The 16,711-nt window shown below is 44.6% G+C and overlaps 1 protein-coding gene across 3 annotated transcripts in view; it reads left to right on the forward strand.

The window, feature by feature from the left end:
• Window positions 1–16,711, forward strand: part of KIAA1210 (KIAA1210 ortholog) — a 115,185-nt gene that overhangs the window by 13,862 nt on the left and 84,612 nt on the right. The window contains exon 1 of one of the 3 annotated variants that reach the window (XM_066581763.1): window positions 13,821–14,019. The exons of 1 other annotated variant lie outside the window; for it this stretch is intronic. In XM_066581763.1, coding sequence (XP_066437860.1) covers window positions 13,985–14,019 — 35 coding nt within the window. In that variant the 5' untranslated portion in view covers window positions 13,821–13,984. Of the gene's footprint in view, window positions 1–13,820; window positions 14,020–16,711 lie in introns of those variants that run through there. One more of the 3 variants, XM_066581765.1, reaches the window with a different exon arrangement.

The raw sequence follows: 16,711 nt of genomic DNA on the forward strand, positions 1-16,711 counted from the left end.
TCAGGGAAACAGGATAATACTCATCACTGCTGAGTGGCGTTCCCTTACAAGACTTGTAATAAGTCCTCCATAGCTTCTTGCTGCACCCCTATGATCGACAAACCTTTGTTTCCTATTTTCATAGACCACCCTCTGTTGTGTCTTCTGTATTCGGCTCTTCTTGTCCCAGATTTCAGTCTTTCAGGCAATAGGTAGTGTAGAAGTGAAGACCGAAACCAGGTTAGTTCCCCACGATGGAGACTGAACCCCATAACACTAGCTAAACATTCTGCTGGCGTTTAAAGTGGTTTTCCATGGAAATACTATTGATGACCAAATCTCTGGATAGGTCATCAATAGTTGATTGGCCGGGGTCCGTCGCTTGAGACCCCAACCGATGAGCGGTGTGTCAGCACCGCAATAACAGAGGTCGGAGCGCCAACCTCCTATGTAGTGGACGGTGCTTGAAAGTGCAGGCACGGCTCTCATTGAAATCAACACAAGCCATGCCTGCGGTTACAAGCGCCAGCCAGTACATGGGAGGTCGGCGCAGAAGCTTTCACTCCGACCTCTGTTATTGCGGCGCTGAGAGCATGCACCCACACTGCTGGTCGGTCAGGGTCCCCAGGGACGGACCTCGGCCAATCAACTATTGATAACCTATCTTGAGGATAGGTCATCAATAGGTACTTCCATGGAAAACCCCTATAAGTACGCCATATGTAGTAAGAGACCTCTTAATACATTTGAAGGGGGGGGGGGGGGGGGGGAGTGGGGGTGTTCTTGCATCTGCTCAGCCATGTTTATATATTCTGTGAGGAGCCCTTTGTAGTACTTTTATATGTTGATTACTGGTTATATACACACTCTTATCTCCTTTTACAGCCTGGTATATTGAGCATCACCCAGCATGGGTTGTATTGTACTTCAGGTTAATAGTTTGTCTTCAAGCCCTTAGTAAATCCTTTGATTTATTTTATGACCTTAAGAAGGATGTGGCTAACAGTCGAAAGCAGGGGCACTTTATTTTTATTTAACCATTTCCATTCTGCTTCCCGATTTCTAAAACTTTGGCGAAGACCTCTTAAAGTATATCGACAATGTATTTAGAATTTAAGAGAGTGTTGTAGCCCCCATAAAACCAGAACTTGTACAAGGTGATCCCAAAAGGTACAAAAGCAATGCGGATTTCTTCATACATGAACTGATCCATAACAGCCAGAATGACATGAAGGTAGAAGAACCCTTCAAGATTTAAGAACACCTTCCAGAGGTACAACGAGGACACCATTGGTGGCAGGATAGAGGTCAAGTTGGTAGTCCAGTTCTACTCAGACGCCCCCCCAGCATATCCTCTATTATCAATGCTTTCATCAGGTCATTCAAAGCTAATGGTGCCCACAGAGAACCTCTGTAAGGCGTATTAAAAACTTGAAGAGTTGTTCTATCTTTTCAAGTCATTTTGGTTGGTTTATGTCAATTCATGTATGAAGAAATAAGCTGTACTTCTGCAGCATTCTTTTTGACTCGCCCTATATTAACCCCTTCATACTCTAGGGTTTATGGTTACATCCTGCGTGCATGGGGGTTTGTATGAAGTGGCATTGGGGGGAGATCCCTATCCATACACGGTGGGTTCAGCATGAATACTGATCGGGGCTGTTAACCTTTTGAATGCCACTGTCAGACTTTTGACAGTGGCATTTAAATGTCCCGCTTGGTGTTTGAGTATACGGAACGGCCTCACTGCGATGAGATCACAAGGTGCTGTTTGGTTGCCATGGCAACATTGGGGTCTTCTGAAGGCCCCCAGCACTGATTTGCCTATCAAGACATGCCTGTCAACACACGGTATAGTGCAGTACTATGGTATTGCATTATACTGTATAAGCACTCAAAAAAAAAATTGCATTAATTATTTGAAAAATTAAAAAGGTATTACAAGTTAACCCCCCCTCCCCCGCTTTCCCCATATTTTATAATTAAGAAAATCAAAAGCACAACACATATTTGGTATTGCTGCATCTGTAAACGTCTGATCTATCAAAGTAACTCCTTATTTATCCCGCAAGTTGAATGTCGTCAGAAAAAAAAAGCACAGCACCAGAATTGCACGTTTTGGGTCAGTCCCTCTCCTAGAAAAAAAAAAAGGGGTTAATAAGTCATGTAAACTCCAAAATGGCGCCAATAGAAACTGCAAGTCGTCCTGCAGAAGAGAGCCCTCGCACAACTACATTAACAGAAAAATTAGGTTATGACAAGAGAAATTTTTTTTCTTTTTTTTAAAGATTTTATTTTCAAAATATATTAAAAAAAAAAACACAACTATATACATTTGGTATTGTCGTCATTGTACTGACCCATAGCATAAAGTTATGATGTCATTTTTGCTGCAGTATGTATGCTTTAAAAACAAGACCCCCAAAGATGGTGGAATTTCGTTTTTTTTTTTGTTCCTTTTCACTCTACTAAGGCCGCCTGCAGATGGGCGGGAATTCCGCGGCGGGATTTCCCGTGGAATTTCCAGTTCTGGAAGCTGCCATAGGATTGCGTCAACAAACGCAATCCTATGCAGACGGCCGCGGTTTGGCCGTGCGAAATCTCGCACGGCAAACAAGTCACGGCATGCGAGCCCCGCACAGAATTGTCACTCACCGTCCACCAGCTCCGCTCTGCGCATGCGCCGGCTGGCTGGCAGCCGGCACATGAAAGAGCCGGGGCCGCAGGAGCAGGTGAGTGTCACGCTGCTCTCTGGAGACGCTCGGGTCGGGTCCCGCTGCGAGAATTCTCGCAGCCGGATCCGACCCAGCCGTCTGCAGGTGGCCTAAGAAGTTTTAAAAGTTTTTTAGTATATTATATGGCACATTAAAAATTGTACCAATGAAAAATACAACTCCAACCGCAAAAAAACAAGCCCTCAGACAGCTACATTGATGGATAAATAAAAGTTATTTCTTTGAAAGATTGGGGGGGGGGGGGACAAAAAAAAATAAGGAGGGAGAAAAAGGATGCATCACTAACAGGTGGTCAGAAACACTATCTTTTCTCCTTAGGGAGAGCAACTATAAACTAAGTGAGGAGACTCAAATGGCCATGCACGCTCCTCCTGGGTAATATGCAAATAGGGGAGATAGAATAAATCCTCCACAGTGCCACCTATTGGAAGGCAGCATTCCTTCAAGCCAAAGTCAGACTTTTTATACAAGCCTTGCTACAATGACCAGGAAAGCCAGACTCCTACTGTACACTGATGAAGGGCAAAAACCCTGAAACAGCTGTCTGTACATGGAGTCTGGCTTTGCTTTTAATTCCCATTCATTGTAACAAGGCTTGTATAAAAAGTCTGACTTTGGCTTGAAGGAATGCTGCCTTCCAATAGGTGGCACTGTGGAGGATTTATTCCATCTCCCCTATTCACTACCAGGTTAATCACCTAGCAAAAAATCTTAAAGGGAGGATGCCTACTTCCCAAACAGTCTGCTTTAACCCCTTCCCGCCACAGGGCATAAGCTTACGTCCTGGGAGCAGGGTACTTCTCGCAACAGGGCGTAAAATTACGTCCTGGGGATAGCGCGAGATCACATATGATGCTGCACTATCCCGCAGTGGGAGCCAGCTGTCAGTCACAGCCGGTGTCCTGCTGCAATAGCGCGGGGGGGGGGGGGGGGCATCGGAGATGCGCCCCCCGCTGTTAACCCCTTCCCTGCCGCGATCTAACTAGATCGTGGCAGGGAAAGAGTTCACAGAGGGAGCGTGCTCCCTCTGTGTCTTCGTCCGGCTGTCACGATGTTATCATGAGAGCCCAGCCTATTGCCATGGCAACAGGACGGCAGACACTGGCGTCCTGTATTGCCAATGCCTATTATCGCTGTATAAGCGATAAGGCATGGCAGGGCAGTAGCCCTGCCATGCCTTATCACAGCGATGGGCAGTACTGTGGTCAAAGTCCCCCAGAGGGACACAAATGTTGTAAAAAAAAAAAAATTAACAAAACGAATTTAAAAAAAGTGTAAAAAAAAGTTGAAAAACCCCTTTTTTATGCTTTTTCTCAGATTAGCATAAAAAAAGGTAAAAAAATTAAAACCCCACATATTTGGTATTGTCGCGTCTGTAACGACGTGTACAATAAGCTGCACAAGCTTTTTACTGTGCACAGAGAAAAGCGTTAAAAAAATGCTAAAAAACTGAGGCAAAATGCAAATTTTTAGCATTTTGCCTCACTAAAAATGCAATAAAATTGATCAAAAAAGCTGTATGTACCCCAAAATGGTACCAATAAAAACTACAGCTCGTCTTGCAAAAAATAAGCCCACATAGAGCTCCGTATATCAAAAAATAAAAAAGTTACAGGACTTTGAATGCAGCGATTTAGAAAGAAAAAAGATTTCCAAGAAAAGGGTTTTTATTGCAGAAAAGTGGAAAAACCTAAAAAAAAGTAAGAATTTTGGTATCGTTGTAACCGTACCGACCCGCAGAAAAAAATGGATTGTCTTATTCATGCTGTATGATTAACGCTGTAAAAAAAAAATCTATGGCAGAATTGATGCGTTTTCTCTCCCTGCTATCATAAAAAAAAAAAAAAAGTTTTTTTTTACAATATAGTCAATGTACCCAAAAATGACGCCGTTAAAAACTACAGTTTGCCTCGCAAAAAAACAAGCCCTTATTTGGCCGCGTCGACGGAAAAATAAAAATATTATGACTTTTGATAAATGATGAAGAAAATCCGCCAAAAATCGTTGCGTCCTTAAGCCCAAAATAGGCCGTGTCATTAAGGGGTTAAAAAGAAAAGTCCTAATAATTTCATGCTCTATCATCAGGCAGCAGTTTTTTTTTTCTTTCCCATCTCCCATCCTGAACTCTTGGGACTAATAGCCTTCCTGCTTATTAATGGTGTTTTATTTGGTCTGCATGCCTAGGAGAGGAACATCTTGACAACCTATAGGATTACATGAGGAGAGGGCCATTTAAATATGTAGTGCCAAACGGGCAGAATTTATTCTCTAAATCCGAGGGGGAACTGTTTCTTCTCCAGTGATAAGTCTTCACACAAATAATAACTTTGTAGTACAGAATTTACTTGAAAGTTCTGAAAGTTAGTAAACTTCAGACGTCACATGTCATAACACTGAAGATTTCCTAGCCGGCATGAATGCTATCTTTATCTGAGTTCTAACAAGGGAGCCATAGTTTAATGATACATTTAATGTTTGGCCGCTGCTGCTGCTCCACAGGAAATACCAAACCTTACACTGTCCGATATTCATTTACATCCTACTTCAGCCCACAAAAATGTCCAGCGGCTCAGCATTAGGTTTGTACATTGAAGTATCCCTGACACCAACCATTGCAGTCTGTGCTTTCTCACTTGCCACATATTGTTACTATCTGCTGTTCTTTCTCCCTTTATCTGTAACACCAATGAGACAATATTGGCTTTACTCAACTATGGAACTAAATGGAATCTATATGACCCTTAAGGCCCTTCTACACTGAACGATTAGCGTTGGATTGCGGGAATCTGAGTGGAAAAGGCCCTTAGGCAATATTCACGCAGGGTAGATGGGCTGTAAATAATCTACAGCCATTATCCAGAGTATACTATTTAAAATTGGGATGCATTTTTCATTGTGGATCAGTTTTTGTAATGCAAAGGGCTTAGTCACACAGCCTCATTTTTTTTTTTTTTAGTCCATGTTGGGAACGGGCAGCACATGGGCAATGCATGGACCACTTGACTTTAATGGGCTTATTCACACATGCAATTTTTTTCATGGACCCGTGGTTCATTGCAACATGTCTTTATTTTCTATCTGTATGACGGACAAGAATGACAATTTTCCCACTCTTGGACAATACATAGGCATGTTTCCATGTGCGGTCTGATGCGAGTTACACGCCGGAATCTGGAGCGCAACTTTCATACAGAAGTGTGAATAAACCCTTAGAGCCCATTTAGACTGAAAGATGATCGCTCAAAATTCACTCAAACGACAATTTGAGTGACCGTTTTGAGCGATCATCTTTGCATAACTCTAAAGTAGCTAATTAGCTACTAAAGAGTTAATGCAGGCGGAGCAGGATACCTCTGCGATCCGTATGAGAGCAATGCAGCTGTTTTGTATATGCAAACAGCAGCATTGTTCTCCGTGCTTTCAGCTGGTGTTCCGCTGAGAGCTGCCAGTGGGATACCAGCTGAGAGTATCTTATGAGCGCTGCCGGCTGAGATATCAGCCTGCGCCGCTCATGAGAGTCATCGCTCATTTCTAGAAAACTAGAAGTGAGTGATGAACGAACAGTACACGATGGGCAGGCATTTAGACACAACGGTTATCGCTCAAAAGACGACTTTTGAGCAAATTTTGAGCGATAATCGTTGTCTATATGGGCCTTTATTCTTAAAGCTCAGTTTTCTATAAAAGAGAGAATGCTTTGAGTTTGCAAAGTTTTTAATCAAGGATGAAAATCTGAGTGTAATGTGGGTTGGCAGACTTGTAGACGGTCACTTAGAGTTAAACTCTGCCATTTTCCAAGCCAGAGACTCTTGGCAAATATTATTGGGACTGAGTTGAACTATCGTTATGCTGTAAGGGTGGTTTTACATCTGCGTCGGGGGTTCCGCTTTCCTGCTATGTTCTGGGAGCAGGAAAGGGAAATCCCCTGGCCGAATGGCTCCGTATTATTACAGAATTGAACAGCGCCGAATGGACCCCATTTAGGGGCGTAACTATAGAAGGTGCAGGGGATGCGATTGCACCCGGGCCCAGGAGCCTTAGGGGGCCCATAAGGCCTCTCTTCTCCATATAGGGAGCCCAGTACTATGAATAAAGCATTATAGTTGGGGGCCCTGTTACAGGTTTTGCATTGGGGCCCAGAAGCTTCATACTGCATGAAACCTCACTGGAGACCATCTTTACATCGGTGGCCACCTTCTCTTGCCAGATTTTATTATAACCAACGAATTTGGTTAGAAGCCATTTTTTCTACATTTTTTTGCTCTGTATATGAAGTTCTGGGTTTTCTTTCATTTTAGCATTCAGACTCTAAAAATTGGAAACCTAATTCAACTTACATCCGTGAACCCTTTTTTTTCCTCTACTGCATCATGATTAATATCTTGGCTTTTTACATGACAGAAATTAAATCTCTTCGGGCTTGGAAACTCCTCCAGCGTTCACTCATGGAAAGATGAAATCCAGGTCACTACGGCCATATGGATGTTGTCGTCCTAAAGACACTGCCTGCAGAATTTTATAATAGTTTAGAAGAGGAATCGCCTCCCAGCACATTTTATAATAAACACTCTGTTCTATGCGGCAGATTGAGTGTTCTTCTGAGACTCCACTTACTCCGCAGTGTTTTCGCCTCATCTTCTGAGAGCTGATGCTTCTCAAAAACAGTCAGTCTTCTGGAAACATGACATTTGTTCCTTTTATAACAATATATACTTAATATGAAACTGTGCTTAAGGCATCGGTCCACGATGGGCACAGCCTTCCCTGTTAGGGCGGTTGGCAGGGTGAGCTGGTGGTGGACCTCCATCATACATCTACGCCTTCACCAGAGACCATGAACTTCCCCTGCCATGGCATTTGCCACTTCTAGTTCAACGAGAGGGATAAAGCCATGTTTTTTAGTTTTTTTTTTATTTTCCAACAGAAATTGGAACAATTAGAACAATTTGTGAAGACCCGGGTGCGAGGCTTAATAACTCAGAAGTTTCCTTAAGGCACAACAGATGCAACAACCAATGCAGCAAGTTTGATGTAGAAGAGTTCAACTTCTGTCTTTTAGCACAGGCGGTTCATCAGTCTTTAACGTTCTTTGTTGCGAAGCGCCCAACTGCAGTCCACAGTTCATTTTACCAACCTCGGAAGGATAGAAGGCTGAGTCGACCTTGAGCCGGCTACCTGAACCAAGTGGGGATTGAACTTGCAACCTTCAGGTCTGCACCACACGAGTAAATCTAGTATGTCTAGGAAATGTTCTTCCAGCTTGATCTTCCAATTCTGATTTATCTCTAGCAATGTTTACATGCATATATTGGTGTCATATGTAAGTCTTTTATACAGTAACTTTTCTTGAAGTCTGTTTACACCAAACTATTTATTGTTTGAACAAGCGAATGACGTCGGAGTTCACTTATTTGTAGTGGCCCAGCACACCATCATTGCTATGGAAAGCGCAGCCCCCCTGTCCACGAGCGGAGAATCATAGCGATTCTCCGCTCGCGGCTGGCAAATTCCAGCATGCTGCGAATTGCCGTGATTCTCCACAGTGAGCTTATCTGTCAGATAGGCTCATGGCAGAGATTCGTCAGCTGGCTCCTGCTCCCCGGTGGCGGCGCGGGATATCGCAACGCCCGTGTACAGGCAACCTAAATAGGAGTGACTGAGAGATCCATCTTGCCTGCTACAGAGTGCTAACACAGAGCCACATGGAAGCACCTTCAGCTTCCATGTAGGTGAAAATGGAGGAAGAGGAGTGACATCCCGTAGCATTTGGAGTGTGGATGTGAGAGGAGTGCGTCCCACCATCATTAGAGAGAGAGCCCCCTACAAAAAGTTCTAAACAGGTACTAGTTCACACTACAGGCTTTTCCTGTGCGGCTGTCCATAGTTAGGATCACCGTGCGGGGTGTTGATTGGCTAAGCTGCCTTGAGTAATTGTCTGCGGAGTGATCCCTACCCCCTTTCCTCCTCTGGAGTGCTCCCAATCCAGGACCGGTGACATACAGATAACGTGGACTGTAGGACCGTATTCATCCTGTGTATCCTCCCTACCTCTGAGCTGTAGCCTGTTAACATTCTAGAGTGAATTGTACCTGCATCACCTGTTGTAAAAGTTTATTATTATTAAGTAAAAGTTATACTGGGGCCTAACCGTTCCTGGGGACCCGAGGTACCATACCCAAGTCTCTGTGTTCATTTCTCCATTGCGTAGCAAACTGGTGTGTGGGAACGGTGGCATCACGAGTGATAAGTACTACTACTCCCCCATCCCGTTTATTCGCATTCCCTATCCTAGGGGTGTCGAAGCTGGCCTGCGATCTTGCTCTGGCCTTGGCTGCGTGTCATCCCTCCGGGACCAGAGCCTGGTAAGTGCCACTGTGACAAGATAGCACTTGTCCCTCCCAGCTCTTTATGTTAGCCAGGTGCCCATGGTCACCCCTCTGGGGTGTTGCACATTTGGGGCAGCTTGTTTATATAGACAGATACATCGTTGGCTCATTCAAATGAGAAATTATTCAGTCATTCACATTTGCTGTATGAGAGGTAAATGAGAACAACTGAACAATTAGTGAACGAGCCAACGATGATTTTTATGTCAGCATAAAATGAACGACGAACCAAAAGTGAATGATTTATCGTCCGTCGTTTACTCATTGGCTGCATTTACACTGAACGATTATTGCTCATTTTCACTCATTTGAACGATAATCCTTCTGTGTAAAAGGATCTTTGGGCTCTCCTGCCGGATCTGTAGAGTTTCGTTAGTAATTTCTCTTCATATACCTCATCAGTTTTTCTGCCACCGAGAGCAGATCTCTAGGACTACAACTGCTACGACAGCACTGTTTTCTGTAAGTCTACCTAATCCATGTGCAAATAAGGAAGATGGAACAATACCTCTACAGCGCCACCTACTGGAAGGCAGCATTCCTGCAAATCAATGTCAGACTCATTATACAAGTCTTTATAACAATGATTGGGAATTGAAAACCAAATTCAATTTCCAATTATTGTTATAAAGGGTCTGGCATTGATTTGCAGGAATGTTGACATCCAATAGATGGCGCAGTAGAGGGACTGTTCCATCTTTCTTATTTGCATATTACCCAGAGGAGTATGAACGGCCTTATAAGTCTCCTCACTCACCTCCTTGGTGCTCTCTGAGAGATAATACCCTTACCTAGGCCATAGACATGGTATATGTACATAGAGCTCCGTACTTTCCTACCATGTACTAGATGCTTTACTTTCCTACTCAATCTGCCATTTACGCAGTAGACTGTCTAGAGATGAAGGTTGGTTGGAATGAAAGCTATTTCCTCAGAATCTCACGTCCTTATTATAGTGGTGGTATCTTGACAGCATTTCTAAAGTAAGCATTGGCGGGGTACGCCATCATCTGCCCATCAGTGAACACTCAGAGTTTGTGGAAAAAATGTCGAGGTGCTAGAATAAAGTATATACTGCCTTTCTCTCCGCTGGTCTCTACTCCAAGCTCATAAATGAATATTTTGGGAGGGCTGACATTTCTAGTGTCTTGCTTCATGTTGCTGGTTTGTTTAATATGAACATTGTAGTAAAATGGAAATTACACTTAAAGGGGTTGTCCAGTTACTAGACAACACACTTTTCAATAAGACCATCTGGTTCCCATGAGGTTTTTCTTCAAATTAGAAAATGTCTGAGGGTGCCAGATCAGGCGAACAAGGAGGATAATCCAGCACCTTAAAGCTCAGGACAGGCCAGTTTGTTCTGAGCAATGACCACTGTGTGGGACAAGGCATTGTCGTGTAGTAGTGGTGACACGAGCGGCGGTCCGCCGAGTGACGGGGACACGAGCGGCGGTCCGCCGAGTGACGGGGACACGAGCGGCGGTCCGCCGAGTGACGGGGACCTCCATAGTGCCACCAGTACCAACATTGGCCCTTGAAGTGGACTTCCAGGCAGCATCTCCACAAGCATTGCATTCACTCTCTGAAGCTCTGGTCAGATGGTCACCACGCCGTAATCCGTTTGTGACTCCTGACCTCTTTCCCCAGCATCTGTGCTGCATACAGGCCTGCTTCTACGTGCAGCAACACAAATGCAGGGAAGAGGTCAAGGGGCAGAGACTGATGGCAGAGCAATGGCCACCCAACTGGAGCTGTAGATAGAGTGAGCACAATGCTCGTGGGGTTGTTGTTGTTACCCTGGATGTTTCGCAGTTGGCAATTATTTTTTTCACTGGCCATTAATATAACTGGTAAAAAATGAATACCAGACGGGTAGCGTTGCCCTTCGAGGCCCTGCAGACTGCTGCCTAATGCGGGAGGCTCAGATCGTCTCATGGTAGGCGCACCCGTTTGCATTAGTTTTTTTTTTCATAAATATCAAAATGGATGCAATCTCTAGTGTCAACATATAAGAGCTACATCGAGCACTGAGTGCTCGATGTAGCGCTGAAGTGTAACGTCTTGGCCAAGCATGTATGTGTGCGGAATAGGGTTGGGGGAGTATGCCACTGCCAGACACATCTGGGTCTATCTTCCCGAGAGCAAGAACGGCAGGCAAGTTGAAGTCTAACCACCTGATCCTTATCTCTTGCCATTGGTAAAGAGTCAGATGGCCCTCATTCACATTAGAGGTCATTCAATCCTGCTGAGGTTGGCGGCTTTTCCTGATGTACATCTTATGTGTGGCCAGTTTGAGGTGGTTATACATCTAGATGACTATCGCTATTCTTCCTCCCCACCCCACTCCTCCCATGCATTTGGCTTAGCCGAGCATACTTTTGTTTTCAATGAAGAGAGGGGAATAATCTGCTACCGGACACCTCTGGGGATGCCTTATCTTCCATGAGAACAAACACAATCCAGGATGCAAGATCTGTCTTCCCCCTGACATCTGCCAACGAGAAAGTTGGTTTACACCCATACACATTAGATGGTTAGCCCATTCGGCAAAATTGGATTGTTTGTCTGACCTTCATATGGGCACCTTTAGACTGGCCATTACCAGAGCGTACAATATTGCACCATTTATAGTATGCTCTACATGATGGAAACCTACTAGATGTGAATTTACTGCAGTCCATTAAATCGGAACCCTATACTATTGAGTAGGGTTCAATTAGAAAGTGTTCTAAAAACAAGCTACTGTTAAATTTGTAGGGAACCATCATAGCCAAATGCCTCAATCTACATTGGTTGGTATACTTATTACCGTAACAAGATGGGGAAAACCAAAAATCTATAATGAGCTTTAGCTGTTCCATAGTATAACATAACATTCTCCACTGGGGTCCTGTGGTTGGATCTGAACAAGGGCAACATCTGGATGGAGTTTGTATGTTTTTCCCCATGCACACATGGATTTCCTCCTGGTACTCCAATTTCCACTCTGCAAACAAATACTGGTAGGTCAATTTCATAGCTAACCTTAGTGTGTGTTGGAGACGGGGAAGTTAAATTGTGAGCCCAACTGGGGACAGAAACTGATGTGAAAGCTGAAAATCATTGCAGAATATGGAAGCGCTATGTAAGCAATGGGAAAGACAGAAATGATCATTAAAGAGAATCTGTTATATTTATATCTGGTATGTCCTAGTTAGGGGCAGAACCAGAGACCCTCCTGGGTGCGACCCCAAAGAGGGGCTAATTTCACACAGATGAGTACAATATTGGGCTGTGAAACCAGGCCCGATATTGCGCTCATGGATGCGCGATGTCCCCATGGATGCGAGGCGGTTGTGTCAAAAACGCCTCCCATCTCTTCACGGAAGTAGCGAAAGCCACGCCAGAGGATCAGCAAGTGTCTCAGATTGTTTTCAATGGGTAACCTCGCATCGCACTCGTGTGCACCTAAGGAATGCCCAGAGATGGGACAGGCCGCAATTTTTTCCCGCCCCGTGATGCAATGCAGGGAGGGAAAAAATAAATAAAAATCGCTCCTATATATGACCCCATTCAATTTGTGCAAGATTTGTGTGTCTCGCAATGCACGAATCCCGCGAGACTTTCTCGGTCGTTTGAGAGCGGCGTAAATGACCTAGAATAAATGCGATTTCCGTTAATTGAGGTGGTTTGATGTTGCACTCACCCATAGCATTTTTTTGGGCTGTTTGAGAGCGGCGTAAGGCTGGATTCACACGAACGTATATTGGCTCGGTTTTCACGCCGAGCCGATGTACGTCGTCCTCATCTGCAGGGGTGGGTGGGTGGGGGGGAGGATGGAAGAGCCAGGAGCAGGAACTGAGCTCCCTCCCCCTCTCTGCCTCCTCTCCACCCCCTCTCCGCCCCTCTGCACTATTTGCAATGAAAGGAGGCGGGAGGGGCCGGGGCTAAGTTCTGATTATTAGCCTGCCCCCGTCTCCTCATTGCAAATAGTGCAGAGGGGTGGAAAGGAGGCAGAGAGGGGGCGGGAGCTCAGTTCCTGTTCCTGGCTCTTCCATCCTCCCCCCCCCCCCCGCAGATGAGGACAACGTATATCAGCTCGGCATGAAAACCCAGCCGATATACATTGGTGGGAATCCAGCCTTAATTACCTAAAATAAACGCGATTTCCGTTAATTGAGGTGGTTTGACATTGCACTCCCGCATAGCATTTTTTTTTGCGCTTTTAAATCGCGGTTCTTCCGAAATAAAAAAAAACGCAACACACAAAAAAAATGCATGCGGTTTAAAAAAAATAAAAATATTATTTTTTTTAATATGGCTTTTAATAGCAGAAGAACTGCAATTAAAAGCCGTAACAAAAACTCCATGTGTGAACGCAGCCCTAAACAAACTGCTTTTCCCATATCTCACATGCAGCTATAGAGTATTGCAGAATATTACAACAAAAGGTGCTTTTCCACAATCGCCCGTCGGTATTGCTGTGTAGATGTGGAATTAAATATCCTGTTCTTGCAATCCAGAAAAATCTTTATTAAAATCCATTCTGTCCCCAAACGCATTGTAGCAGAATTACCTTTCCTCCAGATCGCCTCCAGGATACTTGCCTTGAGGCGAAGCTGTCAAGCTGTTCCTGGTGTTGTGCACTTGGGATACTGTTTTCCCAGCAGAATGAGAATGGAAAAGGGGAGGCCACTCGGATTATCCATTTATGGCATAGGCACAACCTCCTCACTCCCAGCTGGATGGATCATGGTCTGCCTGCTAGCTAGGACTGGTGTCTGTGCACATACTAGGTGTTGTATGTGTGGGTATTTACAGATCCATTGGGTCGGGAGGACTTCTTTTCCAGCCGGCACTCAGGACACCGCCATGCAATAAGTGGATTGTAGCAGTCAGACAATGTCTGCATTGTATAGTTGTCTGAAAGGTAAAAAGTAAGTCATCCCTGCATTCTTTGTTCCTTTGTTGCTTCTGTCTTTAGATGCTGCCTTCCACAAAACTGAAGCTAGAAGAAGAAAAGCTGGTTTTGCTTCAGCTTGTCTCCCTTTAAACAATAAGCTCAAGTGGTATAAATTATAATCGCTCGCCTTTTTATATGAGACGTGTATGTATGTTGTGCAATGTATAGCTAAAAAGTGACGGCTCCACGTTCCGGTGGCTTTTTGTTAGTTACTTTGCATTTACCTGTATGCACCTCTATAGGATAATTAGTCATTTACGGTTTGTCCAGCAGCTCTTGCTCCGTGTCAAGTGTTGTGATTGATTGCATCGGAAAGACTTGCTCTACCAACATGCGCTAACTCATTTATTACCTCCCAAGTCTTTGAGAGAGAGGGTGAACTATTGGAACAATGTTAAACTCCGACTGCTAAATCTGTCTTGCTGTAAATGGGTGATAATGGGTTAACGGAACTTGATTTTTTTTCATTTACTTTAAAACATCCGTGTAAGGGTCTGTTCACACGTCGCAGGATTTGTAGAAATCTGCTGCAGATCATCACCAAAATCCACAGCCAATCGGCAACGTGTGAGTGCGATCGAAGTGCGTGTTCACACATAGCTGACAGATTTTGGACCAGATCAGCCACAGATTTCACCCCAACAATTTTAAATTCGATTTGATATCGTGAAATCTGCTGCAGATCCTCAACAAAATCCGCAGCAAATTGGCTACGTGAGAATGCAGCCTGAAGCCGTCTTTCACGGCCGATAGCGAGTTGGCGCCTGAGATTCTTGGGTGCGACTCGTATCGCACAGAACGTAGACACCGCGTCCGTGTTCCATGCGGGTCACCGCACATGTGGATGCACTAGTCCTGTGCGAGACTTGCAAACAATGGGGCCTATTGTGCGGATCGCAACGCACAAAACTCATGCGAGAATATCAGCCATATAAATGCAACCTACGGCTGGATTCACATGAACGTATAACGGCTGGGTTTTCACGCCGAGCCGATATATGGTGTCCTCATCTGCAGGAGGGGGGAGGATGGAAGAGCCAGGAGCAGGAACTGAGCTCCCGCCCCCTCTCTGCCTCCTCTCCGCCCCTCTGCACTATTTGCAATGAAAGGAGGCGAGAAGGGGGCAGGGCTAAATTCCAAGAATTAGCCCCGCCCCATCCCGCCTCTCCCCATTGCAAATAGTGCAGAGGGGCGGAGAGGAGGCAGAGACAGGGTGGGAGCTCATAGCACTGCTCCTGGCTCTTCCAGGCTCCCCCCCTGCAGAGAGAGACTATGTATATCGGCTGGGCGTGAAAACCCAGCAGATATACGTTCGTCTGAATCCAGCCTACAAGTGTGTTCATCATATATATTATTAACCCTTTGCAATCCAATTTTGGATTCAGGGTTTCCTAGGGGGCTTTCTCTTCCTGCCATTGTACAGTGGCCACATCTGCTGGCTAGAGCCAGTACTGCAGTATGGGACATGCTGGAGAGGCACCCCGACAACAGAGCGGCCAGTAATATACAGTAAGAATACCCTGCCGGATGTCTTCTGACATCGGAGCCGTACAGCCTTCAATCAGAATGTCTTGAGGCGTGAGACCCTGAAATGCTAATCGATATAGTTTATGGATGGAGCCATAAAGTTGGTGTTTTCCTGGCATATTCATATCAGCCCTTGATAGGAAAGTAATGGTTTCCATATAACTCTATGACCCAGGTCATGGGTTCTAAGTCTTTGTCTATTCACACTCCCTAGGTTAGTATCAGCTTAGGCATAATAGTAGTTTACAAAAGCATTTAGACTTCAGATGCTGAGAAGTACTCGCTCCAATAAAAGGTAATGTGTGTGGAAGGGTGGCTTCACACGCAGCATTTTTTTGGAAAGCGCACTTACAGTTTTTGATGCACTTTTTTTGGCTCAAAGCCAGAAGTGGGTTACAAAGGAATGAGAACTATACAGAAGGCTTTCTATTTCTTCTTCTTGCTGGATCGACTTCTGGCTTTGGCTTAAAAAAACTGCATCAAAAAAAGTGCGTTTTCCCAAAAAAATGCTGCGTGTGAAGTTGCCCCAAGAGGGTATATTCGAATGTGGTTCTGTCGAAGATTGATGGTTTCATGTTTGCAGCCTTTATTGTTGTGCAACTGATGTTCTACGGGTTCTGAGAATCTGTGACTTTGTAAGTTTGCAGTCTCCTCACTTGTGGAATTCTTGGCATGAATATAGAGTTGCAGATTGAAACAAGATAGAAAAAAGTTTTTCTGCACACCTTACCCTTATAGGCTGAATCTTAGTAACCAAAAAATGTTGGCAGGAAACATCTGCGGCCTGATAATTTGGAACAGATCCACTCCTGCTCTTCTGGGATTGGTTGGGGAGATTCATTTCTGCCCAAGTGAAAGTATGTAAACTTTGCTTCCAGAAGGGGAGGGCTCCTGTAGGTGTCTTTGTGAAATGTACCAACATGAAGGAAGTAGATGGTTAAAGGTAGATTTTCTAAAGTGGATACTGTGCTAATCACCGAGGTCTGCTGAGGTCTTCAGTATAGGACCATTTGTAGATAGTTGTGACTTGTCCTATGTACATGTGTTAGTGATGGGGTGGAAAGATACTTGAGTTTTTTGAGCCAAACTCCGAAGTGAATCCAGCAGGAGACGTAGAAGTCTTTACTTTATATTTCCTA

Source organism: Eleutherodactylus coqui, chromosome 10, assembly GCF_035609145.1.
Source record: "Eleutherodactylus coqui strain aEleCoq1 chromosome 10, aEleCoq1.hap1, whole genome shotgun sequence".
Taxonomy (NCBI): domain Eukaryota; kingdom Metazoa; phylum Chordata; class Amphibia; order Anura; family Eleutherodactylidae; genus Eleutherodactylus; species Eleutherodactylus coqui.